This window comes from Rhinolophus ferrumequinum, chromosome 14 (assembly GCF_004115265.2).
Source record: "Rhinolophus ferrumequinum isolate MPI-CBG mRhiFer1 chromosome 14, mRhiFer1_v1.p, whole genome shotgun sequence".
Lineage (NCBI taxonomy): Eukaryota > Metazoa > Chordata > Mammalia > Chiroptera > Rhinolophidae > Rhinolophus > Rhinolophus ferrumequinum.
The window spans coordinates 13,336,456-13,356,904 of NC_046297.1; the positions used below are offsets into that span (position 1 = coordinate 13,336,456).

The window sequence follows — 20,449 nt, forward strand, 5'->3', positions numbered from 1 at the left end:
TTATGATTACTTCTACCGCTACTTCAGGGTCTGTGAAATAATGATATTTCTAAAAATTGATGAAAAATTATAGGATAGGAGGTAGGGCTAGGGTGATAATGTTAGAAGGAAGAGTGGAATATAAGTGGCCTTACCTTGTAGAATAATACAGAAAATGCTGTTGAAATATAAGACACTTTTTCTTTATTATGAAACAAATTTTATAAAGCAGCTTCTTGGTTTTGAATAATTTTACACCCTTATTTTGTTTTTTCAAATATTTTTGATGAGGCAGAAAAAAACAAAGAATAAGGAACCAGCCATAATTCTGCCACTCAGAAACTGTTAATATGTTTATATATACTACTTTTTTGTCTTAATTAAACAGTGTGATCATAGTATATATAGAATTTTGTATCTTACAGTTTCTCACATAAGTATTTCCTCGTATCATTAAAAATTCCACAAATAGCTTTTGTGATCTATTCTCTGGATTAGTTCTCGTTTATTTAAACATCCTCTAACCTAGATTAAGAATCTTTCCTCTTACTGCTGTTATTCTCTTCCGACACCCTCATTTCTCACTCTTACTACTGTAACATCCTCCTAACTGGCATCTTTATGTCTGCTTATGTGCCCTCTTATCCTTTACAGAGGCCAGAGTTATCTTTTTAAAATACAAAACGCAATGTCACCTTCTTCCTTGAGGCCCTTCACTGACACTGCGTGATACTTTGATGAAACTAGAGGGTCTGTAGACCTCATGTGGTCTGGCTCCACCGCCTTTCCAACTTCATTGCTAGATTTCTTCTGTTTCTTACTGTGCTGCTGTCACAGTGGCATTCTTTCAGTTTCTAGAATGTCCTAAATTATTTTCTCTTCAGAGCATTCTTACAAGCTGTATGCTTTGCCTAGAATGCTCTTTTCTTCTTTGCCTGAGTTGCTTCCATTTTAAATGTTACCTTCTCAGAGAGTTCTGCCCTTTAACTTAGGTCCCTTTTCATGACATGCTATGATATTCCTTCATTGTATTTATAACAATTTGTATTTATACATTTATTTTAATGTATTAAATATATGTCTAGTGTATCTCTTTACTAGACTTTAAGCTTCACTAGGGACTACCTCTGTTCTGTTCACTTTTCCCAATGTCTAGCTTGTAGTAAGTGCTCAATAAACAAGCACTGACTGGAACTGGATAAAGGAATGAATGAGATTCCTAGAATGTGTTACAATGTTAAGGGATATAAACATTAAGAATCTTTTTACATGTTGCCAAATTGTATTCTACAAAAGTTTGTACAATTATGAGTGGGCAATTTCACTGTCCCCTGGATATTATTAAGTGTAAATTTGATTGGAGAAATTGTCTTTAATTCCTAATGGCGTTGAAACATTTTTTCACTGGGTTAAGGACCATTTATACTTGTGTAAAATATTTATAGGTTTCCAAATAGATGTGCTATTTCTTTACTTAGAATGGAATGTGTCACTTATTACTTTCATGTAGTACTTTGTATGTTAGAAGGATTGCAGTTCATATGCTGCCTGCAGCATCTCTCTACAGTGGTAGTCCCAGGAGTAAAGAGGTTCAGAGAGATTAAGTGGCAAAGCTAAGACGGGAAGTTAGGTACTGTGGTTTATCCTCCTTTGTTAGGGATTATACACTTTTACCTCTGAACTTTCTAATGTTACAAGCAAAGCTTTGGATAATTCTGTTTTCCTTCATAATACTAAAAACTTTTTAGATCTTTTAAACATTTCAGTTGTCATTTCTGTAGCACACTAGTATAAACATTTTTCATCTGTATGACTATATGGTTATGTAGTTTTGCTTCATGATGACTTATTAAAAGCAAGTACACTTGCATCGGACATGTCAAAGTTACCCACACACATGCATATACTAATGTATACACTTTTTTTTTTAAGCTTTTGGCTGTGACAGGTTTTTTTTGGGGGGGAGGGGAATATTGGGGAACAGTCTCCAGGGCCCATCAGCTCCATGTCGTCGTCCTTCAATCTAGTTGCAGAGGGCACAGCTCAGCTCCAAGTCCGTCGCTGTTTTCAATCTTTAGTTGCAGGGAATGCAGCCCACCATCCCATGCAGGAATTGAACCAGCAACCTTGTTGTTGGGAGCCCGCGCTCTAACTGAGCCATCCAGCCCCACTGTCCGGTAGCTCGTTGTCTTCCATCTAGTTGTGGGGGTGCAACTCACTGGGCTATGTGGGAATCGAACCAGCAACCCTGTTGTTCAGAGCTCGCGCTCTAACCTACTGAGCCATCGGGCCACCCTACACATATGGTTTGATATTAGGATTTTCAGTAGTCAAAAGGTAGCTCTTTTTTGTTTGTTTTACATTACAGTTTCACTAGGTATTCAGTTTTTATGGTAAAATTTAGTGTTGGCTTGCACCATTTATAATGAAAAATATTTTATTGAACTATATACTTTAAAGTATTGTCCAACTAGGAACCATAGATAATACTCATGTCTCAATGTAAAATATCTGACTACAAAAAAGATAAGGCTAAATGAGTCCAGGGAAGGAGGCTTAAAGAAAAGCGAATAATATAATTGTTGTAAGCAGAAAATAACAAAGATTTTCTTGGAAATAAAAAGTCCATGAAATATTGCAAGGTCCAAAGGTTTCAGAGAAAGACTAGTTCTGAATTTGGGTAAAATTACTATCATTTATGAATATTGACTTCCCATTTTTTTGTTGATGTGAATAATTTAAAACACTGTGCTTAAAATATGCCTAAGGTCTTCTCCTGAATTTATAATCTTGCTCCCCCATTTTTAAGCCCAGGCAGCGTTATATAGTTTTTCCCTTTTGTCTAAGAAAGCTTTCCAAATAACTATGCCAAGAAACTTATTGCTTTTTTCAGAACTTTCTCAATCATTTGTTGTCTGAAAGCTTTGAGAAATATTAATGGAGAATTGTAATTTTTAATTAGCACTTGATATCCATGATGTATTTTAAATTTTTAATTTTCCTAGTTGGCTTGGACACCTTTCCTGGCTGCGTTTAGTGTGGGTCTGCAGGACTGTGATGATACTGAAGTAGCCTCTCTTTGCCTGGAAGGTATAAGATGTGCAATCAGAATTGCATGCATTTTCAGCATTCAGGTAACAAAGAATTTTGCCTTCATAGCCAGTCTAGAAAACATAAATTGCTTATGCCATTACCATAGTGTAAATTACCTTTTTATGTCTGACTTACGAAAAAACTGATTTCAAATCTATGATGGAGTTTAAATGAATCTTAATGTTTAAGTTTCTGAGAAGCTGTGACAGAAGTGGTAGTTCTATGCTAATATGTCTAAAACTCATCATAACTGGTTTGCAGTTTTTCCATGATTTTGAATTCCTATATCATAACCTGAATATCTTATTTAAATATGTTGCATGTTAATACTTATTGAGTCATATATATATATATTCATGTTTTATATATCACTTTATAACTTTGCCTAAGCCTAAGTTATCTTTAAGAGAACCAAATATCTAGTACATAATTTTCATGAAGTATAGTAATTTATATGCTTTGTGTGATGATAAATTTTAGCCAAAGCTGAAATTTAAAGGGTTTTTAAATCCCTTTTCACACTTAATTATGAATGTTAGGGCTTAAAAAGCACAGCCTAGCTGTAGAGAAAAAAGTGAGCAAATTTATAAATCAGGTTTCTGCTAGTCCATACAGTACTTGAAACATAAGTGCTCAGTGAATGTTTTTTACTGTATGAATTCATTTGTTATCACTAATATCTCATCTTGATTTGACACCTTTATCACCTTTGGATTTTAGAAATTCATTCGTTTCTGCTTCATTCATCATCTTAACAATAAAAAAGAAAACTGTAGTTTGAGATATTGTATGTAACTCATGACTTGTCAATTAAAAACTTACCAAACAAGGAAACAGTCTGTTATTAGGGACTCAGAGATCACTCTGTTATGTTTACAACCATGTAAAGTACACTTCTCTTTTTTATAGCTGGAAAGAGATGCATATGTCCAGGCGCTGGCAAGATTTACCTTACTGACAGTTAGCTCTGGTATTACGGAAATGAAACAGAAGAACATTGACACAATAAAAACACTAATCACAGTGGCTCATACAGATGGAAATTATTTAGGAAATTCATGGCATGAGGTACCAGCATTTTCTTTATTTTCAACTTAGCAACTTGGTTTAAAAAATGGGCTACTGCTAAATATTCTATCGCTGACATGCTTAAGTGTTTGGAGGAAAATTGGTACATCCAGGATGAGTACATTTAGCTTTTTATAACAATTTATAATGTAGCCTATATTTAAATCCTGGCTGCATACATTTAAATATTTTTGTGAATCTTTTTAAGGAATTAATTTTTCCCCCCCTTTTTGTAATTAAGATTCTGAAATGCATCAGTCAGTTGGAGCTTGCACAGCTTATAGGAACTGGAGTGAAACCTCGATACATCTCTGGAACAGTGCGAGGCAGAGAAGGTTCTCTTACTGGAACAAAAGATCAGGCTCCTGATGAATTTGTGGGTCTGGGGCTAGGTGAGAATTTTTAAAATTATTTTTATGAAATATCAAAAGTTTTTTTTTTTTTTTAAGTTGTTTTTAACTTGCTCAATATAAGTAACTTTATTGTAGCAGTAATGTATTTAGAGGGACACAATAAAATGCCCTTCGGCTAATTTTATGAGGAAAACCAAGATAACTGTAGGAACTGCCTTTTTTTCCTGGACTAGTATATGATCATTAGTCTTGATCTCATGGTTGGGGGTAGAAGAAGGATACGGTTTAAAATTATCTGCTTTTAAAACTAAGTGGGTAACTTAAATGAGCAAAGGCTTGTATAAGGTGGTAAAAGGTTGGGGCAACTGGAGAAAACATTCACAGTCACATCTTTTAAAGGTGCTGTGCAGACCTAACTAAACTTTTCTGCCAGTAGGAAACTTTCCCATGGTTTCCCATGTGCGCAATGTGGCCAGGAACTTCCAGGTTGGACCCAATAAAACAAAGGAAAATATTAGTGAAAATGGGTACAGAAGAACCAAAGGCAAGGCATTTTTAGTCATAAATGGAAAACCTACCACCAGGGAAGAAGCAAAGTTTAGACACTCTTTTGATTTTGAATACTGTACTTCTGGGTTTGAATTCTGTATTTCTTCCTTAGTGTATGCAAGTTACTTTAATTCTGAGCTTTGGTTTCCTCTTTTGCAAACTAACAGCATTTTCTACTTTTAGAGTAGTTAGCATTAAATAAGAATATATATATATAAATGGACTTAGTACAGTGGCTAATACATTAATGGTTTCTGGATTTTTCTCTATTTTCCCCAACCCACTTTAACCAAGAGATCTAGAGACATGACTTAAAGAGAGCAGGAAGGAATACACCTGAGAACTAGGAATATTTGCTTTTTAAGGCTTTGTACTGGAACATATTTCTGGACATTTTTTGTCTTTTTATCTTTTAGTGATTTCTCTGTTGCTTGCAGTAAAAATTCTTAGGAAATCCAAAAGAATTTCAAGCTTGAAAAACGATCCATAGGGAAAGACGTAAAGCCCAGGACCATGTTGTGGCCTCAGGTTGGACTGGGGTCAGTTAGTTCCGGTGGGAATCCCCCGGTGTCAGCTGGCAGTGCAGTCTGGCCCGCAGTTGTGTCTTGTGTAGATGCTGTGGTTCTGGGAGGTTCAGGTGTAGACTTGGTGACCTAGCGCAGGATTTAGAACTGCCAGCGCACCTGCATGGTGACTTATGTAACCCGGAAGTCTGGCTCGGAACATTAGAGCTGTAATTACTACAGAAGATAGCACGAGATGCAGATGGAAAATATTTACAGGCAAGTACAATGAATATGCATTGATTGATTCAATAGCTTTTAAAAGGCCTTTCTTTTTTTTTTTTTTTAAGACCTAGGGGGTGTGAGAAGGCCAAAATAATGATAGGTGAAAATTGCCAGGGCTCAGTTTTGCCGAGCAACAGAACTAGGTTACACTAAAAATGAAACAGGAGTGAAATATTTTATCTTCTAAAAGTTTAGTCAAATGAGAAATAATGATACTTGCTGATAATATTTACTAGTATATTTGAAAGTTAATAAAAATTTTGATCACTGTGCTGTGGTGCTACTTAGGTTGCAAGGATATGATATCTGAATTTTAGGAAAATATACACATTTCAGATTGAAATTAAAAAATTTCAGACTTCCAAGCCACTCAAGCAACCAGCCATACTCTGCCATCTCTTTTATGCTTTATCTAGGCTTTGTCTTACGTCATCTGCCTCTCTTTTTGGCCTGCTTCACTCTCCACTCACTCCTGATTGATCAGCTCTCTCATTTTTGAGTCTGCACCCAAGAGGGAGTCCGTCTGGTGACTTTCCCGTGTTGGGCAGAGCCCTCCTTCAGGCCATCTCATTGGTTAACAGCCAGCCCACTGTGGCAGGCGATCACCCCTGCCCATCTGTGTCCTGTCTGTCACCTACTCAGAGAGCAGACGCTTGCTTCAGCAGGACGCTGGAATCAGAATTTAAGCTGGAAGAGGTTGTGGAACAGACAGTTGAGCTGGTTTAGTCTGTGTATATGTTTTTAAAAAACAAATTAATATCCTGCTTATTAGCAGCATCCATCCACTAAGTATCCACGTAACCACGTGAGTACGGACGAGTATACATTTGTCTGACTTTCTCACTGATATGATACAAGTTTGTACTTTCACTTTTTGAAAATGTGGAACTGTTAGTTATTCAGAATACATAGCACATGATTGTTAGATTTGAATTATGTGCATATTCTTTTAAGGTATATATTAACGTATAAATCTTCCCAACACTTAACGTCTTTGTTCTCGATGAACCTAAGTATTTTCTTCTGAGTAATTTGTTTGGTAAAACTGAAATACTAGTCTACGATGTTATACTGTCATACAAATCTTTGAATGATTTCACATATTTGTGAAATAGGTTCTTTGGATTGCTAGACATCTTACGTATTCTCTGATTCCTCTAAATATATTTATTATTAATTATTACAAATTGCTATATTTAAATGAAAAGGTATAGAAAGCTCCGTAGGAAGGACTTTCAGTTGATATACAGAGGAAGTTAAGTGGTGATTAGCATTAGTTTTTCTCATAGATTTTTATTCATTAAATTTTTGTAATGTGCTGTACACTTCAAGTGTTGCTTGACGTTATTTCCTTACCACCCCGATTCTGTCACTCATTTCAGGCTTGTTTACTTGTATTATGGAAATAGTCTCATAATTTGTCTCCCTGGCTCCAGTGTCTTTTCCTGTTTCACTACTGCCAGAATTATTTTTCAGAACATAGATTGGATCATGTCAATGTTCTAAAAGTTCTAAAGTTTGGTGTTTTCCAAAGTAGTACATTAAGCATGACAATCGAGGTTCTTCACATTCTATTTCTAGTCTGTCTTTCCAGCTCCGTCTACTACTGTTCTCGCCCTCCTTCCAGGTCCTTGGTTGGCCACATGCTCCGTATGGCTGCACCCGAGTGTTTTAAAACACGATGATGCCCACTTGCATCCTTCCCTTACTTTACAGATGCTGCTGCTTCTACCTGAATGGCTTTTCCTTCTGCCTCTGTTCCCACATGATCATCCTTCTGGGTCTAACTTGAATTAATGTTTCATCATATTTGAAGCCTTTCCTTGAGCTAACACCCCCATTCTCTCTTATCCTATCAAAATTAGTTCTATTTAGTAAAACTTGTATTATATGTAATTAGTTCATGTCAGCGGTGAAGTAATCATTACATTGTGTTCAAGTTGATTGTAGGTCTGTCTCCTGGTAAATTATTAACTCTATGAGGACAGGGATCACCTCTTTTTTACATTGTTCAGTTCCTGGAATAGAATTTGAGTCCAGCTGGTTGAAATGACATCATCTGTTATGCTTGCATTCATGAAGGCATTTACTGAGTGTCTGGTCAGTTGAGTCAACAGGCCTTTGTTGAGCGTCCGCTTTGGATTTCATACAGAGTAAGGTGTGGGAAAGACACAAAAGATGTGTGACACTTGATTCCTAACCTTAGGGAACTTGATCTGGCTGAAAAGGTAACATTAACACAGCTAAAGTAATTTATATGAAACCGTATGAAAGCAATTCTGATTTGAGTAGTACTTATTTAAGTGATGCTTAGTTCAGAGCAAGGTGAGAACAATGGAGAGGAATCCTTCACTGAGAACTCAAATGGAGTCTTGATAAATAAGTTTTAGATAGTTGAGGGATGCCCTAAATAGAGATATATATTGGCTAGGATGTTGAAGGGAACTGCCTTAAATGCTATACTGAGAAGTTTATACTTTGTCTTGGAAGTAATAGTAAGCAAAATGAAGCTGATGATTTAGGAAAATTAATCTGGCAGGAGAAAGAAGGAGAGAATGAAGGGGGAAAATTAGCAGTAGGGAAAGCAGTCAGGAAACTTGCAGTAGTCTGAGCCTGAAGTTATTAGGGTCTAAACTGAGTAGGTAGAAATGAAAATGAATGAATGATATGAAAACAGGTCACAAGAAAGATTTAGTGACTAGTGGAGGAGGAGAAGGATCTCAAAGACAATTGTAAGGTTAAGAGTTTGAAAATTTGGGAAAATTGTTGTTCTGCTGCCCAACATATGGAATCAATTTTTTTTTTTTTGGTAGGGAAGGGCACATATAAATGATTCTTTTGAATAAGAGGATATTAAAACACACAGTTAGAATTTCCAATAAGCATTTGTAGACAGGAGACTGGAGATTAAATGACAGGGGAGATCTAATTACATGGAATTGGGAATCATCCTAAGGTGTCCTCGGAACCTGGGTTAGTGCTGTGTTTCTTAAATATTAAGACAAATTAGGCCTCATGTCATTAATTTTGTGATCTAAATTCTTAGTGACTCTAATTCGTGTAATCTTTGCAAGCACAGTTTGTGTCTTTATAACCATGTCGGGATACCAATTAGTATAGCTCATTAAGCACATTTGGCCTTGATAAAGATCGCCGATGCCAAAAGAATTGTTCACCCAAAGCATTATTTCTTTCATTAGGAAAGTAACTGATTTCAGAAATGTGTTTTAGAACTCTAAGTGTATTCTTCCACTGAATTATCTTCATACTGATATGACTCTCTTTTATGTGTGGTAGTTGGAGGAAATGTGGACTGGAAGCAGATAGCAAGTATTCAGGAATCCATTGGAGAAACCAGCTCTCAAAGTGTTGTTGTTGCTGTAGATAGGTAAGGTATTCATTTTATTTCCTTTTCAGATGAATACTGTTTTAATTCTGTAGCACTGAGATATATTTTGCTCAGTGGTAAATAGAAAATTATTGCCAAAATAATTTTCCTTAAGTAATGAATATAAGACGGTGGAGTGGTATGCTGTGATTTAGATGATGAAGCACCTATAGTTTTGCCTTTTAGATCTTAGAATGTAGGAAGGAGATAAACAGTACGAAAATCTAAGTTACAGTGCATGTTAATGGCCATTAGGGAAATGGAACCTTGATGAAAACGAACACAAGTATTTTATTTCCTTTATAGATAACATTCCCCTTGTTATCTCTATTTGAAAACAGAGTATAATTTATCTTTCTGAGCCCATGCTCTAGGACTGCGTTAGAGGTGAAATGCTGGCAGGGATCTGCTGGCAGTTCTTATCATAAGCTTCTTTGGAAAGGACTTGGGAATTGGTGTGTTATATATGTTACCAGGTATTCCTTATTTTTAGTTTGTTTCCTAAAAGAAAACCCATCCTATGGTTTATGTCATGATGGAATATATAGTCCATTTCAGATTTTAAAAATTCCCCGTATGTAGAACAACAGCTAATGTTCTCTTGAAGATTACTAGCTTTTTGCAGATGAATGTCCCCAAAATTGAAACTCAACATTTTACAACTCTGACGTTAAAATTTTTTTTTGCCACTTCTGATGGAAACTTTTGAAAATATAAATATAATGTGTACTATATTCTTTTCTTGGTGCTTGGAGACTCATGCTGATCCATTAATTACTTCGCTTCAGATAAAACTTTTAGCTCTAAGTAGATACAGAGCTAGAGTATTCCAGGCTACTGACTCTGAAGTACTTGGTGGAACTTATTCCTTGAAAAGAATTCTTAGTGTCCACTTGCTGTCCGTTTTGTCACTTGCCTTTATCTTGTGAAGATTAAAGAAAGATTGTGTATCATCTTATACCCACTATATAACTCGAAGGCTTACCATGTGCTTGGTACTTTCCAGAGTCTTTACATGTATTGTTTCATTTAATCCTTTGTCCACTCTCCTGAGATGAGTAATGTTATCGTCCTCAGTTTACAAATAAGGAAACTGAGACATGGGGGGATTGACTACCTTGCTCATCCCCACAGCTGGGTAATCTGGCCTTTATTATGTTGATGACCATTTCCTTCATTCCTTCATAGAGAATTAGAAGGAGGTGGCCAGAATGCCCACTCAGGCAGCATATGTCTGAGCGTGCACTCCGACCCTCCCCACTTTTCTTGCCTGCATGTTCAACTCCAGAGCAGTGTAATGGCTGCCCTTCTTCCAAGTGATTTTCTTGCCTTCTGGAAAAATCATCTTCACTGTCATTATAAGAATCTATTCAGACAGGAGTGAACATTTCACCTGTTTTTTTCTGTTTCCATAATACATTTTATCTGACCATACTTAGTTCTAGTTTATCCCACTCTCCACTATTTGTTATAGGTAGACATGTCACTCAAATAATATGCCTCTCTGTTTGAAGAATTTAGCTATTTCAGAGCAGTCTTTGCATAAGTTCTATTAGTGCTTTGTCGTCTCAAACTCATCATCACCAAAGACTTCTACAAACAAATTCAATGTCCAATTTTATGCGGCACGTCAGTATTTAAATTTTAGCTTATAGGGAAAACATTAAAAGTTACATCTTTGATTTATTATAAGATTATATGCTTGTGTGGTACCTTTTACTTTTTCATTAAATTTCCTCTGAATTTCTTTCTGAGTATCTTAAGTTTATTTTCATATGTAATATTTCTGACTCTAAACCACAAGCAAACTGAGTGAGGTTATCCTGCTATTCAAGACAGCGGTGAGAATATTGTCAGGTGTCATCCTGGGAGGTCTGTACTTCCCAAGGAGAAGTCACTTTCCTGTCCTTGGGCCTGTGGTTCTGAAAAGTCTGTTGTAACAAGTGTAGGAACTAAACAGGAAAAATAAAAATAATATTCTTTGCTTAATTGTTTAAAGTTTCTGTTAATCAACAGAAAAACATGTGATTCCATTCAAAGCTTTCAGGTGATAAAATTTTCTAATTATCTCCACTTTTGTATTAGGAATCATGTACCATTAGAATTTAGGAAAGTATTAGGCACTTTAATGTGGAGTCCTTGATCCTCCAGGATTTGCTAAGCTAGACCAATTTCATAAGTATTACTAAACTATGCAAGGACAGTTGGTCTAGAAATGATTTGGCTCTAAAAGTTCAAGTTATTTAGCACCATATTTTTTGTTTGTATTCTTGTTTTTTAAGCACACCAGATCTAGCTTTACAAAACTAGCCCATCTCACACTTTGGTACATTCTGTCACCTTTCAGAAAATACATACAGCTTCATCCCCCCACTGTATTTGCTCATAAACATGAGCAAATGTTTTCAATTAGGTCTCAGAAATAAACATTACCTCTGATATTTTCACTCTGAAAACTTTTTACATGTATAATAATTTAGTTTGCCTATGTGTGATGCATAGTTGAAAATCTATTTGATCCAGAATCTGCATGTTTTGTCAACCTTTTCTTCTTTTTTTTTTTGCATTTCTGCATTACTATCATAATGTGGATGAAGCTGTAATCTACAAAAATTTTTGGTTCTACTCATTCTTTCCAGGGCATGTCTTAATATATTAACACAAGAGTCTCATGTTCCTGTCCTTTGCTTTTCATACAAGGAATGTGGAATCCATTTCATAGACTGTGAAACGTAGCTCTCTTCTCCTGCCGTAGTATATTAAGGCTCAATTTTAAATGCTTCCACAGACCGCTGTGCTCTCCCATATGGCTTATCTTTAGTGAAGCATTACTAGAAATAGAGTGACCCCGCGGAGGCTACCAAAGTGCGTAGGAATTTGAAAGCCCTTTCCCAGGATGCATGCTGCCACTATCATCCCCCGGTCCCTGAGTCTACAGAGCCTGTCTGATTGCTGCGGCTACTTCTCTGTCCTGTGGCCTTTGCGCTCTCCAGTGCACTGCCTTCAGAGAATGTGCTTATTTCCCCTGTAGTTGCAATAATCTCCATCTGTGCTCCCATTCCCGACCCCTTCAACTCTTGCCATTTGCTTCCTTCTTGGTTAAATTTTTTTCTTGTTTCTTTTCCTGTTATTTCTCCTGTACTATTTAGTTTTGACTCTGTTTTTGGTTTTTTTGGGGTTTTTTTTTTATAGCCATTGGCTTCCATGACAATACCTCTCGTTTGAAAAATTGGCTAATGACACTTATCATGCATAATCTAGCAGTTTTCATTTTTGTTCATGTGAGAGCTTTGTATACAGTCTTTGTGTATTTTAATTTCCAGATCCAGTCTAGTCACTGGATTAAATGGGGCCTTATTACTCTTATTTTTCCCCCAGATTGTGTTGGCAGCCAGACCTTTGAATTGTTGTTTTGTTCAACTGACAGGAGCAATAAAGGAAATCTTAAGATATTCCTTTAGCAGATGAGATTCTGAGTTGTCGCATCATCAGTTTTTAAGCTGTTTTCCAATCTTGTTTTTGTTCCTCATTGCCAGGAACGCGTAGACAGGCATTCAAGGGCACTAAGGTGAAGACAGTATGATATACTCGGAAAATATTTAGATTGTGGTAGCCGGAAAATACTAGAATCTATTTAAACTGTTTATGTTTGCTAAGGTAAGTGTGAGGCAGTGGAGCACAGTGCCCCTCCTGGTTTGAATCTTGGCTCTCACACTTACTAATTCTGTGACATTGAGGAAATTCTTAGATATTTTTGTGCCTCACTTTCCATGTATATAAAATTGGAAGTATAATAGTGTTTATTAGTATGAGTGGCTATATAGAAAGCACTAGAATAGTACCCACCTTGTGATTGCTGGTAGCTGTTACTGTTACAATGACTACTTTTAACGTTTGACCCCTCCTGCCTTTAAGCTTTCCTTTTTATCATGCAAATCTTATGGTGATCCTTTTAAATTGCGGAATATCGGTTCACTCAAAGTCACATTCAAACCCTTGGTTACAAACCCAGAACATTGGTAAAAATGCAGATTTTTAAAAAAGAAGAGTAATAGGTTTATGCTGACGTCTTTCATGAAACTTTAAAACAGAAAACAGGCTTGATGAAGAAGGCTGGGCAAAGCTGGGCAGGATAGCTTAACTCTAAACATTTGGATGCCCTAAAAAAAGTCATTTAGCCACTTAGTGGTAAAACTGTTAGAGACTATTTGCAAGATTCTGTTAAACGCTGGTAATTTAACATAAACTAGTTTTTTAATCAAACGTACATTACTTGTAGAAATGAAGTAGAGTTTTTCATTTTAAAAACGTGTTGATACTAGTCGTTAATCAGGAAAAAATTGAAAAATCTTCTGTTTTATAGTATGCTAATTATTACTTTTACAGTAAATATTTTTCTTAGAGTCTCATAAGATACCTGTTTAGTGTTTGTAAATTTGCTAAAAAAATTACAACCATAAATTCTTTAACATATTATTGAATGCAAAGGAAGGAAGGAGGAACATCCAAACTATACTTGTCACTATATATAGTAAAAATTATTTATTTGTCTACCTGATATATTTGTGCCCTTAAAACAGATAAAAGTAGCTTGTACCCCAGGCTGCTGCATTTGAATTAATGTAGAGAAGTGAGACTTTATAAAGTTATGAATTATGTTTTTTTTTCTCTTTAGAATATTTACAGGGTCTACAAGGCTAGATGGAAATGCTATTGGTAAGCACGTACATTTATTCCACTTATAAACTGGCTGTTTTGGCTAAGAGACTTGAAAGTTAAGCTAAAAAATTGTACATCTATTTATATTTTAGTGGATTTTGTCCGTTGGCTCTGTGCTGTGTCTATGGATGAATTACTTTCCACTACACATCCAAGAATGTTTAGTCTACAAAAAATAGTAGAAATATCATATTACAACATGGGAAGAATAAGATTGCAGTGGTCTCGAATTTGGGAAGTTATTGGAGATCATTTTAATAAGGTATTTGAATGATTATAGGATTTGCTTACATTTGTATCATTGATTCTTATAATCTAATTGAGGCTGTTTTTCTTTCCAAGCAGTTTTTAAAATTATATTTCTATAATCAAATTTAGGAAACCCTTTGAGTCCTGTTTTTCTTTAGCTCTACTTTTAAAGAATTTAGTTAAAGGAACGTTTTTCTTGTTGCAAAGTATTGTTAACACCCAGTGTCTTTATGGAGAATATTAGAATTTATGTATCTATGCTATTAATGATATACTTTTTCTAAAACAAAAATCAAGAATTGCAACTTTTCTCTGCTGACAATAGCACCCTATATTTCTGTTGCCATTGCAGGTTGGCTGTAATCCTAATGAAGATGTAGCTATTTTTGCAGTAGACTCTTTGAGGCAATTGTCAATGAAGTTCTTAGAGAAAGGGGAGCTTGCTAATTTCAGATTCCAGAAGGATTTCTTAAGACCTTTTGAACATATCATGAAACGGAACAGGTATGTTGAATAGCTTAATATCAGAAAAATATCTTACTGTTTTCCACAGCAGAGGGAACACAGAAGATGGGAAAGAAAACTGATGAGTTTTATTTGTATGCATATCCAAGCAATTATGTTAATATTTTAGGTCTCCAACAATTCGAGATATGGTTGTACGATGTATAGCACAAATGGTGAATTCTCAAGCTGCTAACATTCGATCTGGATGGAAGAACATTTTCTCTGTATTTCATCTAGCTGCATCTGATCAAGATGAAAGCATAGTGGAACTTGCATTTCAAACAACAGGGAATATTGTCAGTGAGTATTCTTTTAGTTATGTTGAAGTTAAAAACAAAAACTGTAATGTGTTCAGAAGATAATTCAAGTGTAAGGTTATGGGCCTGTTGTGGTTTTTAAGTTTACCAAGTTTTGCCTACAGAAGCAGAATAAATGATATTATTATTATTATTATTATTATTATTATTATTATTATAGTTAACATTTATTGACTGTTTTGTTATATGGCAAGCACTGTAAGCACTTTGCTTGTGTTTTCTTCAGTCTTCACAACTCTATGAGATAAGTATCTTTATAATAGATTAGGAAACTCAGGCCTAGTGAGGTTAAGTAATTGGCCTGAGGGCACAGAACTAGTGAATGATGGAGTTGGGATTCAAAGCCACTGAGTCTTAAGGAAAAGTCTTTGTTTTTGATCACTCTACTCCACAGCCTCCTTTGACTGTAACGGAGAATGAAATATTACAGGTGTAAATAAAGCCTGCGTAGAAAGTGATAATGATGACCATCATTGACAGCAAGAAGAGTGACAGCATCCTAGCTGTCATTATTGAGTGCTTGCTTGAATTAAGTGTTGTGCTAATAAACCCTTTTACCTACGTTATTTAGTGCTTACAGCTATCCTGTGGGTGTTCTTTTTATTTTTACAATTAAGGAACTGAGATACAGAGAGATTAAATGGAATTGTGTATATTCACTCACCACCTGTTGATTCAGTACCTACTGTGTACCAGTCACTGTAGTAGATGCTGAGTTCATAGTATAAACAAGTCACAGACCTGTTTCCCTGTCTCTACTCCTCAAGTAATTGGTCATGACAGACTTGAACCCAATTCTGTTGGACATCAAAACCCTTAACTTTCAGAAGCATGTATTACATGGAGAGGTTGGTGTATTTTTTGATACAATTAAGAATAATTGAAAAATTACAATTATTTTAATATCTTTTTCTCTTTTTTAGCCCTTGTGTTTGAAAAACACTTTCCAGCGACCATTGATTCTTTCCAGGATGCAGTGAAGTGTTTGTCTGAATTTGCATGCAATGCAGCTTTCCCAGACACAAGTATGGAAGCAATTCGACTTATTCGCCATTGTGCAAAATATGTGTCTGACAGACCTCAGGTATAGTATTGTTTAGTAAACAGAATTTATTGAGTACTCATTTCTTGTCTGAAATACAAGTTTATTTGTAAATTGAGAGAATGTGAAAAATTCAAAAGTTATCTGAGCTTGATTCTGAGTTATAATGGATAGTAATGATAGCTGAAGTTTACTGAAGGTATCGGGTATTTTTCTGAGTGTTTCACATGTATTAACGTGTTTCATCTGCATAACAACTTTATGGGATAGGTAGTGTTATAACCCCATACAGGTAAGGAATCTGAGGCACAAAGAAGTTTAAACATGTGTCTGTGATTGCAGAGCTAGTAAAAGTGACCCAGGATTTGAACCCAGACCTGTGCTTTTAGCCCTTGTCTTGTATTTTATTTCTCCTGTCGGGCTCTGCAGTACTGAAGTTCACTGTCTGGATGAGAGTGGGCTTAAGCTCTGAAGTGAAAGGTGGAATTAGCAACCTGGCTGCCACCTTTAACTTGCATGTCTGAGTCTGTCTTTGTAACTATTGTAAGATGTGTGAAGCATTACAGATTTGGTAAAAAGATTTTTACTACATAACTGACATGGAGCTGTGGGGTGCTTAGTACTTTTCACATGTACATACATCGACTTATTTGACCTTCCCACCTCCCAGTGCAGTTCTTGTGGCTGCATGGTGTCGTAACCATGGAAATCTTAAAAGTGAAACCTGACTAACCTGGTCAGTCGTGCAGAAAGCTGGTAACGAATGAAGCTGAAACCAACTTTTGGATTCTAGTCCAGTGCTCTTGATAAGCCATTATAATCTCCACCTTTTTATAAATTATTGTGGTTTATCAAATTGTTCACTTTTGATTTGTAAAGCATTTAAAAAGGTTTTGGAGAAATGATATGCTTCATGTACAGGCATTGTGTTTTGTCTCTAATAAACCTATCTTTCTTCTTCAAGACTTTCAAGGAATACACAAGCGATGATATGAATGTGGCGCCTGAAGACAGGGTGTGGGTGCGAGGATGGTTCCCAATCCTCTTCGAGTTATCCTGTATCATCAATAGATGCAAATTAGATGTAAGAACCAGGTAACAATCAGTATTTGTAATTAAAATTTTGTAAGGCTTATTTTGACTTTAATCAAATTAACTTTTCTTATGTGAGCACAAGTTGGATAGTAAAAGGCCACAGATCATGTATTTTATCAAGTTAGCAATTATTAGGTAGGCAGATTTTAAAATATGTTAAAATAGAACACTGACAAAAATGGAAATATATTACTTTTCCTTAAAATTTGGTTATGGCCTACTTTGAGTTTTAGCTTTAGTGTAAATTGAATATTTTACACACTGTCTTTTCATACCTTTATTTCCAATCAGAAGTAGAAGTTAGTGGCAAAATTTATTTTATTTCCTGGTGAGTGATAGAAGAATTTCCAAATGTGTGTCCTTGATGGATTTTAGGTATGGAACCATTTCTCTTTGAAGACTGGTCAATAACATAGTTTTGAATAATACAGGCTTATTAAAAAAGAATTGAACTCTTTCCAGTATATTCTCAATAAAAGATCTATATGAACATATAGTCTAATTATAAAGAACTATTGTGGATATAATGTAACCAGACAAGCTCAATATACACATCTGTTGTTATAGCTCATGTGACTCCCATAGAGTATTTTTTTCACTCAATTTTTCACTGCCAAATTGAAATGGCCAACTTGTATATCATAACATCTGCCAGCAAGTGTTTAAGTGCATCATAAGTTCAGTTTTATGTTCAAAATCCCTCTTAATTATCGTGCCTTCTTTTTAGGGAGAATCACTAGTCATTTGGACAATTGGACGTTTTTAAATCAGAAAGGTGGTACAGATTTGTAACAAATCAATGATAGAAATGTAATGAAAGAATGACTCTTTCCTTGCTCCCCTTATGCCAGAATCACCCCCACCCCCATCCAAGGATAAGTTTGATTTATTTCCTCAGAAACTTCTCACTTTTATAATATTGGTTATAACAGAAAATTTTATGAAATAGATGTCATCCAAAGTAGGACTCAAACTGTGGGAATTTGTCAGAGAATTTAGTAATCACAAGAACATTGTACAAAATCTTATTTTGTATTTGACCATGGAGAATCGTTTATCAGTGGACCTGCTAGAACTTGATAAAATTCAAGGTAGTCCCCAATTCATGTGCCATGTTTTCCCGAAAATAAGACCTAGCCAGACCATCAGCTTTAATGCATCTTTTGGGAGCAAAAATTAATATAAGACCCAGTATTATATCATGTCATGTCATATCATATCATGTATAAGACCCGGTCTTATTTTAATATTAATCTTATTTAATGTTGCTCCAAAAGATGCATTAGAGCTGATGGTCTGGCTAGGTCTTATATTCAGGGAAACACGGTAAATCTAAATTATTTAGATTTACACCTTTCAAATGTATTACAGTCACCACAGTGGAGCAACTAACATGTTATGACTGATACAAACTCGGCATCCCTTCCCTGCCCTTCTTTATTTGTAGAAATCTATTTGATGAGACACTAGCTGCTTTCTTTGCCTCTCCTTGCCTGGGACCACGCCTCCTTGCTCCTCATCACATCTTGTATTCAGATTATGGATGGGTTGTAGTTGTTAAAGAGAAGAGAAAATATGTGTTCCAATTAGTAAAGGAGAGGGAAAATATGAGTAAACTTTTGAGTGATGGCTTTCATTTTCTTAACTCATCGCAGGATTTGTAAGGGCTGTTATTTAGATTACATTTAAAATGTAACACTATGATTTGTATAACACACTAGTTATAAAACACTTTCATATGCATTCTCATTTGATTCTCTCAAAGTTCTGTAGATTTAGGGTTAAATAATTAACCCGGAGTCCCAAATATTCTTTTATCCTGCACCAGCAACTTAAATACAGTGTTGAAAACTACTTCTTCAGTAGTAAAAATCCTCAGAAACCTCTATAGATCTTTGAGGCCTAAAAGAAACAGGATTCCCACATCCCCTTATCTTCAGCCATGGGAGTTAGCGTCCTGTTACTTGGAGTGAAAGGAAATGGGTTTTGAGCTCAGGAGTTAGAGGAGAGGGAGCCTTGTTCATTGTAGGGGGAGCGTGGAACTCTGACGAGGCTCTCCTGGGAAGCAGAGTGTGTTTCTTCCACAGGAGTTTCTTTACTTCTGCTCATTTTACACATTAGGTATATTACGGATCAAATAAACTGTTAGGAATTTGCTGTAGGGCTGAACAACTATAATGCTGTTTTACCCATTCATGTAACAAATATTTGTTTCAGGCTTGTTATGTACCAGGCAGGTACTTGGACCCGGTGTAGCATACCACAAATGAGCTACACTGTGTACCAGTCTGTGTGGAGCCTTTCAAAGGAAATTGTGTTCTGGCTTTCCATCAGACTTTCAGAAATACAAACCTTTTCTAAATTGAAGGATTCCTGTATTTTGCTAGAAGAAAGTAACATAGAAAAGATCAAGAAAAAAATGAAGGTATTATTTTGAGAAAGATAATCAGGAATCAGGAAGGCAGTTTTGAATTTCAGTTTCAACACTTACTCAAAACTAGTGAATGTAATTCTCTGCACTTTGTTCCTTCAGCAAATCCTGGTTGTTTGCCTCCTAGGGGACAAGCATTGCTCTGTGCCTGGGACGGAGCAGGAAACAGACACAGGCCCCTGCCCGCATGAATGCCGTAGTGGACTCATTTTATAAATCCTTTTGTTTGAGGATATTATATGAACAAGTATAGTGTTGGCTAAAAATTCCTATAGCTCTTTGAAAAAGATTTTCTAAAATCTAATTTTTACTTGTTTTTAGACTGTAATTGATACACTTTCTTCCTTGGCCACAGTGCCACAAAATTAATACTCAATAAAATGATGATCTTTCCAATCTGTAATTTCATTTACAATTTTTAAATGCTGGATGATAGGAGTGGAGGAAAAGTAAAATAAAGAAAAAAATTTAAGGATAAGGCCTTTGAAGTTTTTTCCTAAATGATGCATCCTAAAGAAAGCTCTATAACAATTTAAAATTCTTCAAAGTCAATATTATGTTTTAGTTTAAAACCAGTTTTAAATTTTGTTTTTGGTAGCTTTGTGGCCTGTAAAAATTAGGGGGGGATTCTAATGTGGAATGCTTTTTTTGTATTATAGCTTTCCTAATTGTGTTTTATCACCTTAGGGGTTTAACAGTAATGTTTGAAATAATGAAAACTTATGGCCACACTTATGAAAAACACTGGTGGCAGGATTTATTTAGAATTGTTTTCAGAATCTTTGACAATATGAAATTGCCAGAACAGCAGACAGAGGTAAGAGAACACGAAATTTTCATTTAATATAGTCAAGTTAAGAGATTCTTAATA

General features: G+C 35.5%; 1 protein-coding gene across 1 annotated transcript in view; it reads left to right on the top strand.

Annotated features, from left to right (window-relative positions):
• ARFGEF1 (ADP ribosylation factor guanine nucleotide exchange factor 1) overlaps positions 1-20,449 on the top strand; it is a 103,823-nt gene that overhangs the window by 67,485 nt on the left and 15,889 nt on the right. The window contains exons 20-30 of the mRNA XM_033126707.1: positions 2,985-3,113; positions 3,982-4,140; positions 4,382-4,532; positions 9,128-9,218; positions 13,894-13,934; positions 14,030-14,199; positions 14,539-14,690; positions 14,821-14,993; positions 15,934-16,094; positions 17,017-17,147; positions 20,266-20,395. Coding sequence (XP_032982598.1) covers positions 2,985-3,113; positions 3,982-4,140; positions 4,382-4,532; positions 9,128-9,218; positions 13,894-13,934; positions 14,030-14,199; positions 14,539-14,690; positions 14,821-14,993; positions 15,934-16,094; positions 17,017-17,147; positions 20,266-20,395 — 1,488 coding nt within the window. The remainder of the gene's footprint in view (positions 1-2,984; positions 3,114-3,981; positions 4,141-4,381; positions 4,533-9,127; positions 9,219-13,893; positions 13,935-14,029; positions 14,200-14,538; positions 14,691-14,820; positions 14,994-15,933; positions 16,095-17,016; positions 17,148-20,265; positions 20,396-20,449) is intronic.